Genomic DNA, 23,311 nt, shown 5'->3' on the forward strand with positions numbered 1-23,311 from the left:
CCTTATAGTGCGGAAAATACGGTACATATTATACATGGTTACACATATTTACAAAGAAAGACGGTACACCGAGAGAGTTTTCAAAGCTTTAATAATAATATTATAACTTTCATCCCAAACCGTGCCTGTGAAGGGTAGCAAAACGCTACTAGCAACACGCTCGCAACACAGTAAATGGGTCTGTTAAAAAAACATACCGTACATGTGGAAACCACGGTAAACCGTCCTCACCTTCCTCCTTATAGCTGACGTCATCAAAGTCTTCTTCCTTCAGTATGGGAAAGAGACTTTGTCTTATAGACGTCGTCCCACGTTCCCTTATTCCAAAACACGCTAGCAACACGCTCGCAAAGGAAAGTTGATGTGCAGTAGCTCTGTTTCCTTCTTTATCAGACTGCTCCATTACGTTCAACTTGAAAGTTGCGTCATGTGCCTTTCTTTTTGCAATTAGCATGATGAGGATATGTCTACGCTAATTTAATATGTGCACAAGCTAAGAGGTTGCAGTCTTCCTCGGCGCATATATTCCAGCGGTCTAAATCTTACCTTTTGTACTCGAGCGCCGCCGAGAAAAATGACATAAATTGGCCGCATCACTGTATAAGCCGCAGGGTTGAACGTTTGGGGAAAAAAGTAGCGGCTTATAGTCTGGAATTTACAGTACGTCCTTTTGTTTTTCAGATGACTCAGGAGCAATACATCCTGGCATCGCAGCCCAACTCGGTGCACGGTCGGGCATCGACGTCCATGTCGCCCCCTTACCCCTCGGTGGGCATCTACGGTTGGCGCAAACGTTGCTTATACTTCTTCATCCTCCTGCTGGTGGTCACCATGATCGTCAACCTGGCGCTCACCATCTGGATCCTCAAAGTCATGAATTTCACTCGGGTAAGAGGCGACACCCTCGGCCGCAACACCCTCGGCCGCTCACTCGTTAAAGTGACAAAATGTTATACGCTCGGTCGCCCGCCACACGACTTTATGTGAGGAAACGCTTTTAGGTGTTTTTTTTTTTTACTGCTGCGCTGTCACTTCCGAAAGAAAGGTTGCGGTGACTGTATGTCGTTTCCTGGTTAAAGTCGCTCGGGGCCGGCCATGAGTAATTAGGTGGGAGGGACCTACACTCCTCCCCCATTTTTTTTCTCAATTTCAGATATCATTCTTCTTACAATATATTGTTTTTACTTGTTTTATATTGTTAACAAATAATGAAAATGTAATTTTTTTATCAACTATAGATATATCATCTCATCTCATTAGCTGCACAGCTTATCCTCAGTAGGGTCGCGGAGGTGCTGGAGCCCATCCCAGCTATCTTCGGGCAGTGGGCAGGGGACACCCTGAACTGGTTGCCAGCCAATCGCAGGGCACACAGGGACAGACAATTCTCTCACTCATTCACATCTAGGGACAATTTGGACCGTCCAATATACCTGACATGCATGTTTTTGGAATGTGGGAGGTAACCGGAGTGCCGGAGGAAACCCACGTAAGCACGGGAAGAACATGCAAACTCCACACAGGAGGTTCGGCAATTCAATTCAATAAAGCAAAATCAACACTCAGACATTAACACTGAAAACACAGGAAACGTGGATTAGTCTATTTAAAATCTACAAATAAGAAGATAAAATACAAAACAATTTAAACTTTTTTTTTATAGTCTATAAATTGTCGTGGGTTCAAATCCAGCTCCAGACATCCTGTGCGGAGTTTGTATGTTCTCCCCGTGCTTGCGTGGGTTTCCTCCGGGCACTCCGGTTTCCTCCCACAATCCAAAAACATGCATTTCAGGTGAATTGGCCGGTCCAAATTGTCCCTAGGTGTGAATGAGCGAATGAGTTGTCTGTCCCTGTGTGCCCTGCGATTGGCTGGCAACCAGTTCAGGGTGTCCCCTGCCCAGTGCCCGGAGATGGCTGGGATGGGCTCCAGCCCCCCCGCGACCCTAATGAGGATAAGCGGTACGGCTGATGAGATGAAATTCAAAATCAAGGAAGCAAGGTTTTGGGTGCTCTAAGGAGAGTGACGAGCAACAAGAGTATGAGTATGGATGTTAAGAGGGGACTGTATGAGAGTGTGATTGTGCCGACTGTGTGGTTTGGTGCAGAGACTTGGAGCCTGAACGCAGATTTTAGAAGGAAATACATGTTTTTTAAATGAAGTGTTTGAGGAGTATGTTAGGAGTGACAAGATTGGATAGATTGAGAAATGAAATTGTGAGAGACAGAACTGGAGTAGTAGTGGAACTGAGCAAGCGTGTGGATAAGAGAGTACTCGGTTGGTTTGGACACATAGAGAAGATGGATGAGGAGCGAATGTTGAAGAGGATCTACAGAGCGGAAGTCAATGGAAGGAGACCAAGAGGAGCTCTGCGATTTACGTGGATGGATGGTGTTATGAGTGAACTGCAGAAAAGAGGTCTAAATCTAGTGGAAGCTAGAGATCTTGTTGGTGATAGGAATGAGTGGAGAGGTGTTGTAAAAGGATAGTGGGATGTTTAGACGTTGAGTAAAGTCGGTAGAGTTTTTTGAGAACCGTCTTCTTTGGCTCTTCTCACTAAAAGGAATCGGCTCTTTCGGGTCCTAAACGTCTCTTCAGGTTGTTTTTGCTTCTTTCATCCCTATACGAGCAAATATTATGTAAAATTATGCACAAAATGACTTAAAGGAAGGGGGAATAGAACAAAAAAAAAAATGAAAAAGTAGTGAAAAGCTGAGAAAAAAAAACTAAAGGAAGAGAAAAAAAGAAGGAAAAATTCAGAAAAAAAAGCCAGAACAAAGTTGTGTAAAGTCAGTAGAGTTTTTCAAGAACCGGCTTCTTCGGCTCGGCTCACTAAAAGGAACCGGCTCTTTCGGGTCTTCGGGTTGTTTTTGCTTCTTTCATCCCAACATGACCAAATAATGTGTAAAATTACGCTCAAAATGACTTAAAGGAAGGGGGAATAGAACAAAAAATAAAAAAATACCAAAATGAAAAAGGAGTGAAAAGCTGAGAAAAAAAGAAACAAAAGGAAGAGAAAATAGAAAGAAAAATTCCTGTTGTCGTTTAACCTCCAGTGTCTCTCGTGCTCGTTCCTAAATTAACCCTAACCCTAAAAAAAAGAAAAAGAAACAAAGGAAAAAAAGTAAGTAGAGAACACAAAGAAAAAAGTAACAGCTGGGAAGAAATAAACACAATGAGATTTTTTTTTAAAAGGAATTAAAAAAAAAAATAGAAAAGAAACAGAAAAAGAAGAAAAAGTCTGTGTTGCATTCAAATAATTTCCAATGATATCAAGTGAATCTTGTTGCCAACATTGTACTTCCACTAAAAAATGTGATTAAATACAGTTGTATATCGTGCAACCGACTAAATTAGCCCCCCAAAATATTAGTATTATGCGACAAAAGATACCAGGAAAAAAAATGAATGGAAATCTAGTGAAAGAATTGTTGTATAAACAAATGACGTTTGTAGGCCGTACTACCTTTGCAACACTGCATTAAGAATGCAAATAATTTTTGCATTGCCGGAAACTCAGCAAAATGTATTTTGATGTCAAGTTTTGGACAATTATCTTGCCACACTTGGGATTATGGTTGCTCACTGTTGTTTCAAGCGTTGCTCACCGACTTGGTGTGAACGCTCAGACCCGTAAGGAAAATTACAGGGAACATTGCTTATCACCTTTACCTTTATACAATGGCACCACACATGCACTACACCAGGGGTCGGGAACCTATGGCTCGCGAGCCAGATATGGCTCTTTCTATGAGGACCTATGGCTCAGAGACAAATTTAATTGCATACAAATTTTCTCCATTTCGTTCAAAATTTGAGCCATCAATCCTGTACTGACAGCCAAAACAAAGCTGATTTTAAATGTATTACTTTTCAGAATATATAGGGCACGTTTTCACTACGATTTACAGCCAAGGTGCCACACAAAATAAAACTCGTTTTGGCTGTATAACGCTAGAGAATCCTTTATATAAAAGCGTTTAGATACTTTTTGATAAATCCACGGAACAAATTGTAAATACGCGAAAACACCGGAAGAGAACTTAGTTATTTGATTGGGTGAGTGGGAGGGATGGGTGGAGCTATGCAAAAAGTGCAAGCACTCCCTCCCATCTCTCGCCCTACTCCGTCTGCGCCAAAGGTAAGCACTATGATGACTTTGCACCAAATGCAATATTGCACAACCCTTACGATACCAACGGTATCACGACAACACTGTATGTAACATCCCACATGCCGACATTTCTTGTGTAAATACCATGTCAATTATAACTATAGCCTTATCCCCCTTGTTTTATAACCTTATCTTCTCTGTGCCTTTATCTTCTTGGCTCATACCTCACTGTGAAGGTGTAAAACTGGAGTGTCATGCCCAATTTCGTTGTCACAATATGTTAACCCATTTTGTAACAATGACAATAAAGGTATATCCTATTCTATTCTATTCTATTCTATTCTATTCTATTCTATCAGGCTCCCTGTTTGCAGAATGTTGTGACGTTTTTACAAAATCACTGCTTGCATCTGGTTTTGAAACCAATATGTATGAAAAAAAAGGGTCAAAATGAGTTTAACCGATCTTGAGTCATTGCAAGAAAGAGACAAGTTTAAAGTGGTATGTTCGTTGATTTTGGGACACGGGCTCTGGCATTATTTTCTTTTCATAATTTTTTATCAAATCATCAAAAATAAATGTGCTGAAGACTAAGCTTTTGTCTGGGGCGCGGGTTTAGCAATTTAGTCAATTTGTCTCACATGATATGGTGTGGCTCTTTCCCAAAATAAAATTAGCATATTTTGCTTTTATGGCTCTTTGAGTCAAAAAGGTTCCCGACCCCTGCACTACACCAATCAACAGGAATACAACAGGAAATAACGGTGTAATTCCCAACACTGTGCATAAATATTTCCACCAGTACCATCTTGCTCCTCGTGTCCAGGTCTACCAGTATAACAAGCTTTCTCCATCACACACAGTCTGCAATCAAGAAGAGTCCTTCCCTTTTCAAAAGCGGCCTCTCGGAGCGTATCATCCCCGGGTTACGATTCCCGAGCAAGCAATATCCCGCATGGGCCCCCCGAGGCATCAAAGAGCAAAAACTCTCAAGGCCCCCCATGCAAATTCTCCCCCGTTTCACCTGCCGTACGTTTCAATATATATAAGAGGATATAAGAGGAGCCGTAAAAAATAAAAGGAAAAAGGGGGCGCCGTTAAAAAATATGTCCGCCCGCGGGAAGGAAGCCAGCGGTAGGAAAAGAGCAGAGGATATTTCACGAGCTAACGGCGGGAGAAACAATATGGAAAAAAAACCCGAAGCCGCTCATAAAATGCCGAGAAAGAAAAGGGACATCGATAAAAACAAGTCGGTGGAATAAATAAAGAACGACGCGGATACATTAAAGTGCCCGGGCATATAATTAACCGTTTTCATCCTCATTAGCATAAATATGACAATTTAGCCCTGGCTTACACATGAAAGACCTTCGTGAAATGTGGTTGAGATCTATGGAACGTACGCGGGAAATACATAATGCTAGACAAAAAGGGAAACGATAGAAAAGCGGAAAGAGAAAAAGAAAGGGATCGTGAAAGATGGAGACAAATGGAAAGAGAGAATGGGGAGGGGGACAGGGGAGAGGGTTATGGAAAGGGAGATATAGAGAAGGAGGGGGAATAGAGAGAATATAGACAGATACAGAGAGATAGTGGGAAAAAGGGAGAGAAAGCTAGAAATACAGAGATAGAGAGAGAGAGAGTCAAAAAAGAAAGGTGAAGAGACAGAGAGAAATGGAAAAGTAGCTAGAAACGAGCTAGAAATGCACATATATTGAGATGGAGAGAGAAAAGAAGAGGGAAACATAGAACGAGAGGGAGAAAAAGAAGAAAGAAAAAGGGAGAAGCAAAGAGAAGGAGAGGAGAGGGAAAGTTGATGAGGGTAACACAGAGAGTGAGAGTGAGAGAGAGAGACGAGAACAGAGAGAGAGAGATATGAGAATAGAGAGAGAGATGAGAGAGAGAGAGAGAAATGAGAGAGAGAGAAACAAGAATAGAGAGGCGAAAGAGAGAGAGAAACGAGAATAGAGAAACGAGAGAAAGAGTGAGAGAGAGAAAGAATTGAGAATGGACAGAGAGAGAGGGAAACGAGAATGGACAGAGAGAGAGGGAAACGAGAATGGACAGAGAGAGGGAAACGAGAATGGACAGAGAGAGAGGGAAACGAGAATAGACAGAGAGAGAGAGAGGGAAACGAGAATGGAGAGAGATGGAGTGAAACGAGAATGGAGAGACAAGAGAGAGAGAAACGAGAATAGAGAGACCAGAGAGAGAGTGAGAGAGAGAAACGAGAATAGCGAGACGAGGGAGAGAGTGAGAGAAAGAGAGAAATGAGAATGGACAGAGAGAGGGAAACGAGAATGGACAGAGAGAGAGGGAAACGAGAATAGACAGAGAGAGAGAGGGAAACGAGAATGGAGAGAGATGGAGTGAAACGAGAATGGAGAGACAAGAGAGAGAGAAACGAGAATAGAGAGACCAGAGAGAGAGTGAGAGAGAGAAACGAGAATAGAGAGACGAGGGAGAGAGTGAGAGAAAGAGAGAAATGAGAATGGACAGAGAGAGGGAAACGAGAATGGACAGAGAGGGAGGGAAACGAGAATAGACAGAGAGAGAGAGGGAAACGAGAATGGAGAGAGAGGGAGTGAAACGAGAATGGAGAGACAAGAGAGAGAGAAACGAGAATAGAGAGACGAGAGAGAGAGAGTGAGAGAGAGAAACGAGAATAGAGAGACGAGGGAGAGAGTGAGAGAAAGAGAGAAATGAGAATGGACAGAGAGAGGGAAACGAGAATGGACAGAGAGAGAGGGAAACGAGAATAGACAGAGAGAGAGGGAAACGAGAATAGACAGAGAGAGAGAGGGAAACGAGAATAGAGAAACGAGAGAGAGAGTGAGAGAGAGAAACGAGAATAGAGAGACGAGGGAGAGAGTGAGAGAAAGAGAGAAATGAGAATGGACAGAGAGAGAGGGAAACGAGAATAGACAGAGAGAGGGAGAGCGAAAGAGAGAGTGAAACGAGAATGAAGAGAGAGGGAGTAAAATGAGAATGGAGAGAGAGGGAGTGAAATGTTGAAAGAGAAAAAGCAAGGGATCGTGAAAGATGGAGACAAATGGAAAGAGAGAGTAAAATGAATGGGGAGGGGGTCAGGGGAGAAGGTTATGGAAAGGGAGATATAGAGAAGGAGGGGAAATAGAGAGAATATAGACAGATACAGAGAGAAAGTTGGAAAAAGGGAGAGAAAGCTAGAAATACAGAGAGATATAGAGAGAAAGAGTCAAAAAAAAGAAAGGTGAAGAGACAGAGAGAAATGGAAAAGTAGAGATACAGGGAAGAAGGGGCCTGAAACTGAGAAAAAGACCTTGTAAAGAGAGTAATAGAACTAGAGAGAGAGTGATACAGAGTGAAATGGAGAAAAAGGGTAAGGAGAAAGAGATGGATAGAGATACGGGAGAAAGAGCTAGAAATGCACATACATTGAGATAGAGAGAGGAAAGAAGAGGAAAACATAGAAAGAGAGGGACAAAAAGAAGAGAGAAAAAGGGAGAAGCAAAGAGGAAGAAAGGAGAGGAGAGGGAGGGTAAACAAGAGAAAGAGATGAGGGTAACACAGAGAGAAAGAAAGAGAAGGGGAGAGGGGGAGAGAGAGAGATGAGAATAGAGAGGGAGATGAGAATAGAGAGAGAGAGGGACGAGAATAGAGAAACGAGAGAGAGATGAAGAGACAATAATAGAGAAAGAGAGAGAGAGAGACAGAGAGAGGGGGGGGATGGGGACAGAGAGAGGGGGGGGGAGAGAGGGGGGAAAACAAGGAGACAGAGAGAGAGGGGGGGGAAACGAGATAGAGAGAGAAAGAGAGAGAGGGATACAAGAATAGAAAGAGAGAGGGAAACGAGAAGAGAGAGAGACGAGAATAGAGAGAGAGAGGTAGAGGGAGAGACAAGTAGAGAGAGAGGGAGAGAGAGAGAGAGAGACGAGAATAGAGAAACGAGAGAGAGGGAGGGAGAGACGAGAATAGAGAAACGGGAGAGAGAGAGAAAGAGGGAAACGAGAATAGACAGAGAGAGAGAGGGAAACGAGAATAGAGAGAGAGAGGGAAACGAGAATAGAGAGAGAGAGAGAGAGAGAGAGAGGGATACGAGAATAGAGAGAGAGAGGGAAATGATAAGAGAGAGAGACGAGAATAGAGAGGGAGGGACGAGAATAGAGAAAGAGAGAGAGAGAGAGAGAGAGGGAGAGACGAGAATAGAGAAACGAGAGAGAGAGAGAGTGGGAAACGAGAATAGACAGAGAGAGAGAGAGAGAGAGAGAGGGGGGAAAACGAGAATAGACAGAGAGAGAGGGAAACGAGAATAGAGAAAGAGAGAGAGACGAGAATAGAGAGGTAGAGGGAAACGAGAAGAGAGAGAGACGAGAATAGAGAGGGAGAGACGAGAATAGAGAGAGAGAGAGAGAGAGAGAGGGAGGGAGAGACAAGAGATAGAGGGAGAGACAAGAATAGAGAGAGAGAGAGAGAGACGAGAATAGAGAAACGAGAGAGAGAGGGAAACGAGAATAGACAGAGAGAGAGAGAGAGGGAAACGAAAATGGAGAGAACGCGAGTGAAACAAGAATATAGAGAAAGCAAGTGCGAGAGATACAGAGAGCGAGAGAAAAAAACAAGCAAGAACTAACTGTTAAGTGCAAAGTGAATTTCCACTTGTCGCTTTTATTTTTTGCCCCGAAAAAAAATCGTCGCATTAAAAAAATGGTCTGGAGACTCTTCTGGCAATACATTTCGGCAGAAGGCGCCTTTCTAATGCAGCGCTGTGTGTGAGTCAGCAAGGATATTCATGCATGCATATTGTGCTCCCCCAATACCCCCCTGCCACATGTATTCAGCTCCTGATTTTCCCTCGTCCGGGCGGAAAAAATCATTTTATTTCGGCTATTTATGACGCTTACTCCCCGAAGGCTGCGCTACACAGAGCCCTTATTCTCATTTATCGGTTCCCACCAAAAGGAAAGGGGGTATTTAAGCCTTGCACGAGCTAAACTAAGAAAAATGAAGGGAAAGTGGTCTGTTTTTAGCTGTACTAGCAATCAACACATTAGCTTACGCTGAACATTTTCATTTTAAAGGTAATCGTATTGATGTATAATAAGGGAGATTGAGATAAAGAGACGAAGAAAGAGATGGAGATAGAGTGTAATAGTTGGGCATATGCACAGATGATGGATGGAAAGAGAGATCAAAAAGAAGAGAACGAGATGGAGAGAGAACAAGAAAGGGAGAGAGAGAAAAGGAGTAAAAAAAGGAGAGGGGGTTATGGGGGAAGATAGAGGGTAAGAAAATGAGTCTGAGAGGAAAGGAAAAGTGAGGAGGAGAAAGATTGAGGGAGAGAGGAAAATAAATGGGGGGAGTGATGGAAAAGATGGAGAGAGAGAGAGATCAAGGGTGTGGAAAAAGATAGGGAGAGAGTGAGAAGTCAAGGGAGAAAGAACAAGATAGGGAAAGTTAGAATAAGTAAGAGAGAGAGATTGAGGAGAGAATAAGAAAGAGGGAGAGGGAGAAAGGGATATATAGAAAGATAAAGAGAGAGGGAGATGAAAAATATACAGGTAGAGAGAAAAGGAGTGGGAGAGAGAGAATGAGATGGTGAATGAGGGACGAACAGGAGCGATAGAAAGAAAAACGTGGATAAAAGAAAGGGAGATGGAGTCAGGGAGAGATAGGAAGAGAAAGCCTGGGGGAGAGAGGAGGGAGGGATTAATCAAGAGAGAAAGGTGGAGATGATGGAGGGATGAAGAGAAAGGAGAGAATGAAAGGAGAGATGGGTAGAACTGGAGAGAGAACAGGAGGTGAGTATGAAAATGAGAGGGAGAAAGAAGGAACGAGAAGGACGGTGAGGGATAGAAGGAGAGATGGAATGAGAGAGGAATGGAGGGAAAGAGAAATATACATACAATCTCTATCTGATATAGAAAGAGACGGGAGGGAGGAAATGAAAGAGAGAGACAGGGGGAGAGAGAAAAGCCAAAAAGAGGAGGAGGAGAAATAGAGAGAATATGATAAAGAATTGGAGAATGAGAAGGAGAGAAAGGAGGGAGATAGAGGGAGAGAGGAACATAGATAGGGGGAGTGATAGGGAAGATAATGAGTTGGAAAGAGATGGAGGAGAGAGGAAAAAAGATGGGGGAAGGTGTTGGGGAAGATAGAGGGAGAGAAAATGGGTTAAAGAGGGAGGGAAAAGAGAGGGAGAGGGAGATTGAGGGAGGAAGAAAAAGAAAGGAAAAGAGAGGCAGAAATTGAGGGAGAGAGAGAAGATGAGTGAAGGAGGGAATGAGAGGATGAGAGAATAAGAAAGTACTAAAGAGGGAAGGAGGGAGTGATAGAAGGAGATATAGTGGGGGAGAGAGAGGGGGATAAAGTGAAAACTATATAGATAGAGAGAAAATGAGTGGGAAAGAGAGAATGAGAGAGAGAGGGAGGAAGAGAAAGGTACATACAATCTCTATCTGATATAGAGAGGGGGGAGAGAGAAAAGATAGAAACAGCCAAAAAGAGGAGGGAGAAATCAATAGAATATGAAAGAGAAATGGAGAATGGGAAGGAAAGAAAGGAAGGGAAAGAGGTCGAGGGAGAGAGGAAAAGAGATAGAGGGAGAGATAATGAGTTAGAGAGGGAGGGAAAAGAGAGGGAGAGCAAGATTGAGGGAGGAAGAAAAAGAAAGGGAAGGAGAGGCAAAAATTGAGGGAGAAAGAGCAAGAGGGAGAGAGAGAAAATGAGTGAAGGAGAGAATGAGAGGGAGAGAACCAGAATAAGAAAGTGTTAAAGAGGGAGGGAGGGAGAGAGATAGAAGGAGATACAGTGGGAGAGAGAGTTAAAGTGAAAAAAATACAGATAGAGAGAACATAAGTGGGAAAGAGAGAATGAGATAGAGAGGGGGCAAGAGAACGAGAGGGAGAGAGAATGAGAGAGAGAGATAACAAGAGACGGAGCAAAAGAAAGGGAGATAAAGGCCAGGAAAGATGGGAAGAGAAAGATGGGGGGAGAAAGGATGAGCGATAGAGGAAGGAGGAGGGAGTGATGTATGGAGAGAGATAGAGAAGGTAGAAGCAAAGGGAGAGAAGGAGGGGGAAATAGAGGAATAAAGAGAATCTATTAGATGCAAAGAGAATAGAGAGAAAACGAGGAAGATGAGATAGAGGGAGAAATGAAAAAAGAGAAAAGGAGAAGGCAAAAAGTGAAAAAAACTAGAGAAAAAAATTGAAAACGAGAGATAGAAGGAGAGATGGGACAAGGAGAAAGAAAGAAACTACTATTGGGATTCATATACTTCTATTTCTTCTATTTCCTAAAGCCACAATAGCTTTTTCATTGGAGTGACTCTCCAAGCCGTGAAATGGTATCGGCACTCCAGGTGTAATGGTAACAGACTCCGATTATCCTGAGTGAGCGTCCATGAGGAGGACAGTCCATTTCACGCTGGACTCTCCCATTACCCGAGGTCGGCACGCTTACCCGGGAAAAAAAGGGTTCGCTAACGCTAGCTCGAAGTTGTTAGCGCTTACAAGAGACGAGCTGAGTCAAGCAACTTTCTGTCCACATACACAACTAGTAGAGCCGGAATCTCTGGGTACGCCATAAATCTGTTTAATAAATTCATTAACTTTTGGTGGATTATTATAAGATGGTAGAGTGGAGTAACGGGTGGATGCAGAAAGGGGTAGGACAGGGATGGCGGATTCAAAATGAAACTGATCTAAATACTTCCCATAAAGCAGGGGTGTCAAAGTCATTTTAACTCCGGGGCCACACGATAGAACAAACATTCTGTCAGGGGCCGGACTAGTAGATTAAAGAGAAAGAAAAAGAGAAAGAAAGAAATACGAGAAAGAGGGAGGGAAAAGGTGAGAGGGCAGGACAAAGAAAGAAAACGAGAGAGAGGGAGAAAGCGTGAGAAACAAAAGAGATAAAAAGACGTGAGAGAGGGAAAAAAGAAAGGGAGAGGAAGAAAGAAATCCAAAGAGAAACAGAAAGACGGAAGGAGAGAAAAGAGAAAAGCGCAAAGGGTAGGAAGAGAGAAAGAGAAAAGGAAAAATGGAAGCTAGAGCAAAAGAGGTTAAAAGACACAACAAAGGAAGAGAAAAAGAGAGACAGAGAGAGTGAAAGAGACATAGTGGGAGAAAAGGGGTGGAGAGAGAGAGAGAGAGAGAGAGAGAGAGAGATAAATAAATAAATAAAAGTACAGTGCCTTTGTTTGTTTTTCGGTTACATTAACATCAGCATGTCGTCAACAAACAGAAAATATAGCCAGAATCCCAAGGTACGCCATAAATCTGTTTAATAAATGTATTAACTTTTGATGGATTATGACATAAGCTGGTAGAGTGGAGTAACGGGTGGATGCAGAAAGGGGTAGAACAGGGATGGCGGATTCAAAATGAAACTGATCAAAATACTTCCTCTAAAGCAGGGGTGTCAAAGTCATTTTAACTCCGGGGCCACACGATAGAACAAACATTCTGTCAGGGGCCGGACTAGTAGATTAAAGAGAAAGAAAGAGAGAAAAAAAGAAATAAGAGAAAGAGGGAGGGGAAATGTGAGAGGGCAGGACAAAGAAAGAAAACGAGATAGAGGGACAAAGCGTGAGAAAAAAAAGAGATAAAAAGACGTGAGAGAGGGGGAAAAGAAAGGGAGAGGAAGAAAGAAATCCAAAGAGAAATAGAAAGACAGAAGGAGAGAAAAGAGAAGAGAAAGCGCGAAGGGTAGGAAGAGAGAAAGAGAAAAGGAAAAATGGAAGCTAGAGCAAAAGAGGTTAAAAGACACAACAAAGGAAGAGAAAAAGAGAGACAGAGAGAGTGAAAGAGACAGAGTGGGAGAAAAGGGGTGGAGAGAGAGAGAGAGAGAGAGATAAATAAATAAATAAAAGTACAGTGCCTTTGTTTGTTTTTCGGTTACATTAACATCAGCATGTCGTCAACGAACAGAAAATATAGCCAGAATCCCGAGGTACGCCATAAATCTGTTTAATAAATGTATTAACTTTTGATGGATTATGACATAAGCTGGTAGAGTGGAGTAGCGGGTGGATGCAGAAAGGGGTAGGACAGCAATGACGGATTCGAAATGAAACTGATTTAAAAACTCCCCCTAAAGAGACTTGATTTGCCCCTTAGAGGATTCACTTGTTTCAATGCTCTCCTTGTTTTTAATAATTGTCAGTGTTTTGGTTTATTTAACATCAGCATCAACGAACAGAAAGTAACTAGCTTTTGAAACTAAACAATGGCGGATGTCCCTGATGAAAAGTTTGGAGTGCGGTTAAAAAAAAGTAATCTGGTAATAATGGCAATTTGGTGTCAAAAACATTGCGTCCCAGGGACGCACGTTGATTTGACCTAATGCATCCCCAGCAAAAATGATGCATTTAGGGCCCAGGGACGCGGGTAAACGAGAACACTGAATGACAATAACGAAAAAAAATCCACTACCGTAAATTCCGGACTATAAGCCGCTACTTTTTTCCCTAACTTTCAATCCTGCGGCTTATTCAGTGATGCGGCCAATTTATGTCATTTTTCTAACTGCTGCTAGCGGCGCTCGAGTGTTGCTACCATTAACTGCCCTGTCAAAGCTATGTTATTATTATTAAAGCTTTGAAAACTCTCTCGGTGTACCGTCTTTCTTTGTAAATATGTGTAACCCATGTATAATATGTATTTGCAACTGTATATTTTTCTAATGTATTTATTTGTATTTATTTTAGACACTTATTTTGATATGTTTTGCACGGGCGAATGAAAAAGGAGGGGCGGAACAAACGCGGGGTGACGGGAAGTGGGGACCGGTAAAGGTGAAGAACAGACAGACCTGTTTGTGGACGCGGCGGACAATAGTGGATATATATTTTTCCCACCCTTACCTTTGGAAATATACACTTTCTTCCTTGGATTACTTTCAACGGGACCCGGACTCTGCAGGTCTTCATCAAACCTTAAGTACCGGTATCATTTCCCGTTCATTTTGACGGCTGTGACTTTTGGACCGTGTACTTTAATGAAGGACATTGAGTTTCAATCGCGGGACTTAAAGTTGGATTTGGGTTAATTTTGTGTTTGTGTTACTTTTTTTAATGTGGGCGCATGCGGCTTATATACAGGTGCGGCTTGTGTAAGTACAAAATCGTTTTTCCTCTTAAAATCTGGTGGGTGCGGCTTATAATCAGGTGCGCTCTATAGTCCGGAATTTACGGTATTCAAAATCTGTGAAAGACTGATCCAGCAATAACTGAAGCGCGAAGGATCGGAGGGTCTCTGTACTGTAGCTTTAAAGCCTATCCATCATGAATAGACTTTGGAAACATGGAGAACCCGTCTGCTAATGGAGTAAGTAATTCACTAGCCGTGGAAAGCACGGATACAACGGCGGTCTCTTGAGCGATGGCCTGTCAGTGAGTGAGTCCAGTCCAATCTCCGAGCTGATGATCTGAAGTCGAGTCGCTTCACACGCTAGCGCTCTGGGACGCTCTTGTAGACAACAAACGCCACTCAGCTTTCCCCTTATCGCGGAAGCGGTAAACTAATCCAACGTGAGGATGTTTTCCGAGGTATAGATATCCCGTTGCGTAGCAAAACATTTTTGAAGTCCATGATTAAGTATTTTCCAATTTTAGTAGACACTCAAAATAAGGAGAAAAGATGTCAATGGATTTGAAACATGCAAAGAGGACAGGGAAAGAAGCTTTCGGATAAGAAATTCCAACCTGTTCTATGAAATGAAATGATCTTCATTTATATAGCGCTTTTCAGGCGAAAAATGCTTGCCATGTAAAAACAGAGATTTGCAGACGGACCAACAAAAGGGGACTAAGAGGACAGAGTTAAATGAAATGATGATCTGCATTTTATATAGCGCTTTTCAAGTCAATGACTTCCCAAAGCGCTTTACAGTGTGCTTCACATTTCCCAATAGCGGCCATGCAGCCATGTAAGGCGCTAACCTGCTTATTGGGGGCATTAGGGGTTCAGTGTCTTACCCAAGGACACTTCGACATGTAACACGGAGGAGCCGGGATTCGAACTGCGATCTCTTGATCCCAAGACGAGCGCTCTACCTCCTGAGCCACTGCCGCCCATCCATCCATTCATTACCTGCACCGCTTATCCTCAGTTGGGTTGCAGAGGGTGCTGGAGCCCATCCCAGCTCTCTTCGGGCAGTGGGCAGGGGACACCCTGAACTGGTTGCCAGTCAGTCGCAGGACACACAGGGACAGACATTTCGCTCGCTCATTCACACCTAGGGACAATTTGGACCGGCCAATGAACCTGACATGCATGTTTTGGGGATTTGGGAGGAAACCCACGCAAGCACAGGGAGAACATGCTAACTCCGCACAGGAAGGTTGGTAGCTGGATTTGAACCCATGACCTCAGAACTGTGCCGCACACGCGTTAACCACTGCGCCGCCGTGCTGCCCCCGATTAGACTTATCTGGAAAATTATTAACACATTATTCTCCCATTTAGTTTAAGACAAAAGAAACTAAATAGGAATAAAGTGATGACTCACAACACGTGGTAAGCTTTCTCTCCTGGCTTTGATCTCTTTGATCTCCGGCAAAACTAACATCAAATGCGACAGAAACAAAATGAAAATAAATCCAAACATCATTTTTGCCGTTCCATGTGTTCCGTTACTCCCCAAGCCTGCACAAAATTTTGTAATTTTTTTCTTGTTTAGTTTCTTTTGTCTTTTATTAGCATATTTGGTATTGGAGTAATCCAAAAGTCATTGAAAGTAATCCAGATCAAGTACCGTATTTTCCGCACTATAAGGCGCACCTAAAAGCCTTTATTTTTTTCAAAAGCTGACCATGCGCCTTGTAATACAATGCGCCTTATTTATGGATCAATTTTAAAATTGCAAAGATTTCCGACTAACTTGCAGCCGCCGACTCGATTTTCCCCCGAAGTAGTACGCGGTGTATGCTGGGATTTATTTACCGGCGTTTCATTGGCTAACCAATGTGTCAATCATCAGTTGAATCGATCACTATTGGCTAAAGTTATTCGGAGGTCAAGAGGCGGATCCTTTTTATCATTTACAGACTGCCATTGGCTCAAACGGCAAACAAAGCCTGCAATTGGCCGAAAAAGATGAATGCGTATAGCATGTGGCCGATGGCATAGAGAAAGCATTTTTTTCTATTCTGTATTTGTAAATATTGTATTCTCCTGGATTTACTACCCTCACGGATATAAGAGGACATTGGCTGCACATTATTATGAACACAACGACTTCGGTGAGCTATTCCGGGTTTTATATCGTCCCTGTATCTTGTTTCAGACTGAACTCGATGTTTCTGTGATAAGCGGTGCAGATAATGGATGGAATGGAGTGTCTATTTTTAAATTCAACTCAATACCAAGTGTTTGTTGTCATATGCACAGTAAAGTTGCGAGCGAAAAATAAAATATATACTAAGGAATGGTTAGCATTTCTTGAATCCCAAGACTTTAACCTTCCGAATGATGGAACGATGCATTTGAGTGACATCGTACAGACACCGCATCCGCACGTGTCTACGACACGTATTTGCGTCTTTGCAAGCTTTGGGAATGTTAAGGGGGTAATCAGTTGGACTGAACTATCTGACTGTTTTGTCCACGTTCCCATTGTAGCGCCTTATAATCCGGTGCGCCTTATGTCTGTCAAAAATAGGACCAAAAACAATTTTTTCGGGGTGCGCCCTATAACCCGGTGCGCCTTATAGTGCGGAAAATACGGTAACCCTTCCCAACCCTGGTGAATAATGTGATCTCTTTTTTTAAATGATTAACAAATGAGTGATATAATGACGGAGATATAATCATTTGTTTTGATGATTGATTAAAGAAGCGTGCAAAGTTATTTCCGGGACGGGTCTTTTGCCTTTAATCTGTCATTCCTTTTTTCTTTTCAGGTGATTTGTTCTTTCTGTGATGTGACGTTTCTTGCAACATGACAGAAAAGAAAAAAGAAACTGAGAAAGACAAATGATTAGCCGATAGCGACAAAGATGTAATAGTTCAAACGACAAACAACGATGCACGATAATAATCAAAATAACAAACTGGAATCCTATGAAACCTCCATTCCTGATATCAAATTCAGAATACAGAAAAAGTAAACATTTCATAAAATAATAGAGAAATAAAGTTGAGTTTAACCTACTTTTGGGAAATACGCTTCAAGAGGTCCTCCTCCGTGGTATAAAGTGGCTGAAAAAAAGCGTTCCGACCATTTTCTCAACCACATCAAGCTTTCTTATTCCACTTTCATTTCAAATAAAACGGCTCGCCTCTTTACACTTTACACCAACCATTTTGAATGGTTGCGTAAGATATTGAACAATAGTGCGCTATCATTGAAAACCAAGGAACAAAAAGTGGCTGAAAAAAAGCGTTCTGACCATTTTGTCAACCGCATCAAGCTTTCTTATTCCACTTTTGTTTCAAATGAAACGGCTGACCTCTTTTTTACTCTTTACACCAGCGGTGTCAAACTCTTTTACACTCAGGGGCCACACGATAGAGCAAACATTCTGTCGGGGGCCGGACTAGTAGATTAAAGAGAAAGAAAACGAGAGATAATGAAATAAGAGAAAGAGGGAGGGAAAAGGAGAGAGGGCGGGACAAAGAAAGAGAGAGAGGGAGAGAGCGTGAGAAACAAAAGAGATTAGAGAAGTCGTGAGAGGGGGAAAGAAAAAGAGCGGAAGAAAGAAATCCAAAGAGAAATAAAAAGACAGAAGGAGAGAAAAGAGAAAAGAAAGCACGAAGGGTAGGAAGAGAGAAAGAGAAAAGAGAGAAAAGGACAAAATGAAATTAGAGCAAAAGAGGTTAAAAAGACACAGAGAGAGAAAGAGACAGAGCAACAAAGGAAGAGAAAAAGAGAGAAACAGAGAGTGAAAGTGACAGAGACAGAGACTGAGAGTGGGAGAAAAGGGGTGGAATTAGAGATAGAGATAGAGAGAGAGAGAGAGAGAGAGAGCTTATTTTTCTCTTGCGCTTCTCTGAATGTTGTCTCGCGGGCCGGATTCAATCCCTTAGCTGGCCTGATCTGGCCCGCGGGCCGCCTGTTTGACACCTGTGCTTCACACCAACCATATTGAATGGATGCATGAGATAATAAACTATAAAATCGGCAAAGTTCTTAACGCGCTGGAGATACAGTATAGAATGTTAACACACAAACTAGGAAGAGGAAGCGGATTTCTTCTTCTGGGTGGATGCTGGGTGACCTCTCACAGCGCCACACGCCGGTAGTGGTGGAAAGAAGTACTACAATAACGTCCGGATATTTATCGTTATCCCGTTTTTCACAAGTCGAATGGTCGTAAGTAAGGGAGCGTCTGTAACCGTATGGACGACTGTTCGCTTGTTTTTGAGGCACAATCGGATCGTAAAAACTCCGATATAAGAGAATTTTTAGGATAAAGGTCACATCCAGCAAACAAAAACAACAGATTATGCAGATTTTGATAGGAAATGCCAGCGCAATTATTTGATGCCTTTGTGACCTTTTTGGAACCATTCACTCGATCTTACCGTTTATCGACTGAGACAAAACAAAACACAAAGGCATGTTTTTTTTTCATCGGAGTGGATCGTTATCGGAAGTTATCGCCCGATTTGCAGTGACTACAATTCAGATTTGACGCTCTGAGAGTTTACCGTAAATTCCGGACTATAGAGCGCACCTGATTATACACCGCACCCACCACATTTCAAGAGGAAAACTGATTTTGTAGTTACACAAGCCGCACCTGTATATAAGCCGCACGCACCAACATTAAAAAAACACAAAATTAACCCAAACCCGACTTTAAGTCCCGCGATTGAAACTAAATGTCCTTCATTAAAGTCCACAGTCCAAAAATCACAGCCGGCAAAATGAACGGAAAATGATACCGGTACTTAAGGTTTGATGCAGACCTGCAGAGTCCGGGTGCCATTGAAAGTAATCCAAGGAAAAAAGTGTATATCTCCAAAGGTAAGGGTGGGAAAAGGGCAGCACGGCGGCGCAGTGGTTAGCGCTTGTGCGGCACAGTTCATGTCTCGGGAACCTGTCGTGGGTTCAAATCCAGCTCCAGACTTCCTGTGCGGAGTTTGTATGTTCTCCCCGTGCTTGCGTGGGTTTCCTCCCACGTTCCAAAAACATGCATTTCAGGTGAATTGGCCGGTCTAAATTGTCCCTAGGTGTGAATGAGCGGATAAGCTGTCTGTCCCTGTGTGCCTTGCGACTGGCTGGCAACCAGTTCAGGGTGTCCCCTGCCCACTGCCCAGAGATGGCTGGGATGGGCTCCAGCCCCCCCGCGACCCTAATGAGGATAAGCGGTACGGCTAATGAGATGAGATGAGGGTGGGAAAAATATACATACACTATTGTCTGCCGCGTCCACAAACAGGTCTCACCATTACCCCACGTCTCGTCACCCCGCGCTTGTTCCGCCCCTTCTTTTTGATTCGCCTGTGCAAAACATATCAGAATAATATACAGTTGCAAATACATATTATACATGGTTACACATATTTACAAAGAAATACGGTACACCGAGAGAATTTTCAAAGCTTTAATAATAATAATATAACTTTCCTCCCAAATTGTGCCTATGACAGGGCAGTTAATGGTAGCAACACGCTAGCAACACGCTCGCAACACAGTAAACGGGTCTGTTAAAAAAACATACCGTACTTGTAAAAATCACGGTAAACCGTTCTCATCTTCCTCCTTAGAACTGAAGCCATCAAAGTCGTCTTCCTCGCTGTCGGAAAGAAACTTTGTCATATAGACGTCGTCCCACGCTCCCGCAGCCTCACTCACGCTGTCACTGTCGCTGGAACTCTCATCCACTCCTCTCCATCACGCAGCAAACCGGCTTTTCGGAACCCGTTGGTGATGGTGGATTTTTTGATGTGCATTTCTTTTTGCATTTTGCATGATGAGGGTATGTTTACGCTAATATAATTTGTGCACAAGCTAAGAAGTTGCAGTCTTCCTCGGCGCATATATTCCACCGGTCTAAATCTTACTTTTTGTACTCGAGCGCCGCTGGCGGCCGTTAGAAAAATGACATACATTGGCCGCATCACTGAATAAGCCGCAGGGTTGAACGTTTGGGGAAAAAAGTAGCGGCTTGTAGTCCGGAATTTACGGTATATCTATTCGTTTAGAGCAGGGGTGTCTAACCCAAATGCACAGAGGGCCAAAACTCAAACTGGATAAATATTTATTGAATACACTAAAACTTGACTATTTTTATAACATAAATATGAATTAAAAACAGACAGGAATATTATTCCACAAGACACAAACATAAACATTGAATAACTCAAAAAACTTACAAAAATATCTCCTGTCAAAATTAGAAAAATTGAAAATGTGAAAAAAAAAATGGAAATACAGACGCTCCCCTACCTACGACCATTCGAAAAACAGTAGATAAAAACTTTTTTTTTCGGAATGTTGAAAAATATCTGTGCAGCACGGCGGCGCAGTGGTTAGCGCTTGTGCGGCACAGTTCATGTCATGGGAACCTGTCGTGGGTTCAAATCCAGCTCCAGACTTCCTGTGCGGAGTTTGTATGTTCTCCCCGTGCTTGCGTGGGTTTCCTCCGGGCACTACGGTTTCCTCCCACATTCCAAAAACATGCATTTCAGGTGAATTGGCCGGTCCAAATTGTCCCTAGGTGTGAATGAGCGACTGAGTTGTCTGTCCCTGTGTGCCCTGCGATTGGCTGGCAACCAGTTCAGGGTGTCCCCTGCCCACTGCCCGGAAATGGCTGGGATGGGCTCCAGCCCCCCGCGACCCTAATGAGGATATGCGTTATGGCTGATGAGATGAGATGAGATGAACATTGCTGTAAGTTAGATTTTTTTCAGAGTACAAGACATTACTGTAGTGCTTCTTTCCACCACTACCGGCGTGTGGCGCTGTGAGCGGTTACCAAGCATCCATCCCAAATAATCCGGCTTCGACTTCCGAGTTTGTGTGTAAACATACTATACTGTATCTCCAGCGTGCTAGGAACTTTAAAATGTTTTTTGTTTAATATCTCATGCATCCATTAAATATGGTTGGTGTAAGGCAGGGGTGTCAAACTCATTTGAACTCGGGGGCCATACGATAGAACAAACATTCTGTCGCGGGCCGGACTAGTAGATTTAAGAGAAAGAAAAAGAGCGATAAAGAAATAAGAGAAAGAGGGCGGGAAAAGAAGAGAGAGGGCGGGACAAAGAAAGAGAGAGAGGGGGAGAGCGTGAGAAACAAAAGAGATAAAAAGAAAAGTCGTGAGAGAGGGGGAAAAAAAGGGAGAGGAAGAAGGAAATCCAAAGAGAAATAGGAAGACAGAAGGAGAGAAAAGAGAAAGAAAGCGTAAAGGGTAGGAAGAGAGAAAGAGAAAAGAGCGAAAAGGAAAAAATGAAGTTAGAGCAAAAGAGGTTAAACGACACAGAGAGAGAAAGAGACAAAGAGCAACAAAGGAAGAGGAAAAGAGAAAAACAGAGAGTGAAAGAGACAGAGACAGAGTGGGAGAAAAGGGGTGGAAAAGAAAGAGATAGAGAGAGAGAGGGAGAGAGAGAGAGATAAAGAGAGAGAGAGAAACAAATACAAGTACAGTGTCTTTGTGAGAGGCACCTGGCTTTGGCAACATCAAGTTGACATATTTCAACCTGCAGCTTGTTTTTCTCTTGTGCTTCTCTGAGTGTTGTCTCGCGGGCCGGATTCAATCCCTTAGCGGGCCTGATCTGGCCCTCGGGCCGCCTGTTTGACACCTGTGGTGTAAGGTGAGGCGAGCTGTTTCTTTTGAAATGAAAGTAGAATAAGAAAGCTTGATGCGGTTGAGAAAATGGTTGGAACCCTTTTTTTCGGCCACTTTTTACCACGGAGGAAGAAAGGCATCTAACTCTTGAAGCTCATTTTCCAAAAGTGAGCATATTATTTTATGATATTTTTATTTTTTTAATACAAAACGGTACAGGTTACTTATATAAGCCTTAAACATACCTATATAAACCTCAAATTATAGCACTGAAGCAAATGCCTCTTCCTATTGTTTTTTTAAATTATTTTTACTGGTTTTGTTCTGATTTTATCGTGTTCGAAATGAAGTTTCATTCCATCATTCATTCATTCATTCTTTTTCCTTGTCTTCATTTTTTTTCCGGGTTGAACTAAATGCAGAACAAACGATGAGAAGCTCCTTTTTTTTTTTTTTTTTTTTTTTTTTTTTTACAGAATATTCTGGACACAAACAAGTCACAGACAATGCCTGTGCACAGTTAACATGTGCGAAGACTAAGATGGTTTGCCATCATTCTCATATGAAAAGCGTGGTCCATTCGGTGTGGAGTTTTTCTCGAGCCCCTCAACCTTTGCCTGAGGGGATCAATTGTATTTTGTCAACTGAAATAAGAGTTGGAGTTTTTTTAATGTGATCTTTTACCCGTGTGCTGGCTTGTAGTCAATGTTCCCTCTGCACTGCTCGCACATTCTCAGCGCACAAGAAAATCTAGCCAGCGCACAAAAATCAGGGCTCGAATTTGCTAATTAAGAAGCGAATTAAGTCAAAGTTACAGTGCATGAAGGTAAAAATACAAGGGTTTTGAAGTCAATGTCGAACGAAGTTGAAAAGTAAAGTCAATAGAGTTTTTCGAGAACCGGCTTCTTCGGCTCGGCTCACTAAAGAGAACCGGCGCTTACGGGTCCCGAACGGCTCTCTAGGTTGTTTTTGCTTCTTTAATCCCTACACGACCAATTATTGTGTGAAGTTGTGCACAAAATGACTTAAAGGAAAGGGGGGAATTGAACAAAAAAAGGAGTGAAAAGCTGAGAAAAAAGAAACAAAAGGAAGAGAAAAAAGAAGGAAAAATTCAGAAAAAAAAGCCAGAAACAAAAGAAAAAAAGTAAATAGAGAACAAAAAGAAAAAAGTAACAGCTAGGAAAAAATAAACACAATGAGATTTTTAAAGGAATAAAAAAAATAGAAAAAAAACTGGGAAAAAGAAGAAAAAGTTTTGTGTCACATTCAAATAATTTCCAATTATACCAAGTCAATCTTGTTGCCAACATTGTACTTCCACTAAAAAAAATTGATTAAATACAGTTGTGTATCGTGCAATCGACTCAATAAGCCCCCAAAAATGTTAATATTATGCGTCAAAAGATACCAGGGAAAAAAAAAATGGAAATCTTGTGAAAGAATTGTAAAAACAAACGACGTTTGTAGGCCGTTTG

General features: G+C 42.4%; 1 protein-coding gene across 3 annotated transcripts in view; it reads left to right on the forward strand.

Annotated features, from left to right (window-relative positions):
* Positions 1–23,311, forward strand: part of sgcz (sarcoglycan zeta) — a 399,187-nt gene that overhangs the window by 219,547 nt on the left and 156,329 nt on the right. For all 3 annotated transcript variants that reach the window (XM_088342999.1, XM_088343001.1, XM_088343000.1), the window contains exon 2: positions 682–888. In XM_088342999.1, coding sequence (XP_088199125.1) covers positions 682–888 — 207 coding nt within the window. The remainder of the gene's footprint in view (positions 1–681; positions 889–23,311) is intronic.

The sequence above is a fragment of the Urocampus carinirostris genome, chromosome 8 (genome assembly GCF_059441175.1).
Source record: "Urocampus carinirostris isolate Australia breed hairy pipefish chromosome 8, RoL_Ucar_1.0, whole genome shotgun sequence".
NCBI lineage: Eukaryota > Metazoa > Chordata > Actinopteri > Syngnathiformes > Syngnathidae > Urocampus > Urocampus carinirostris.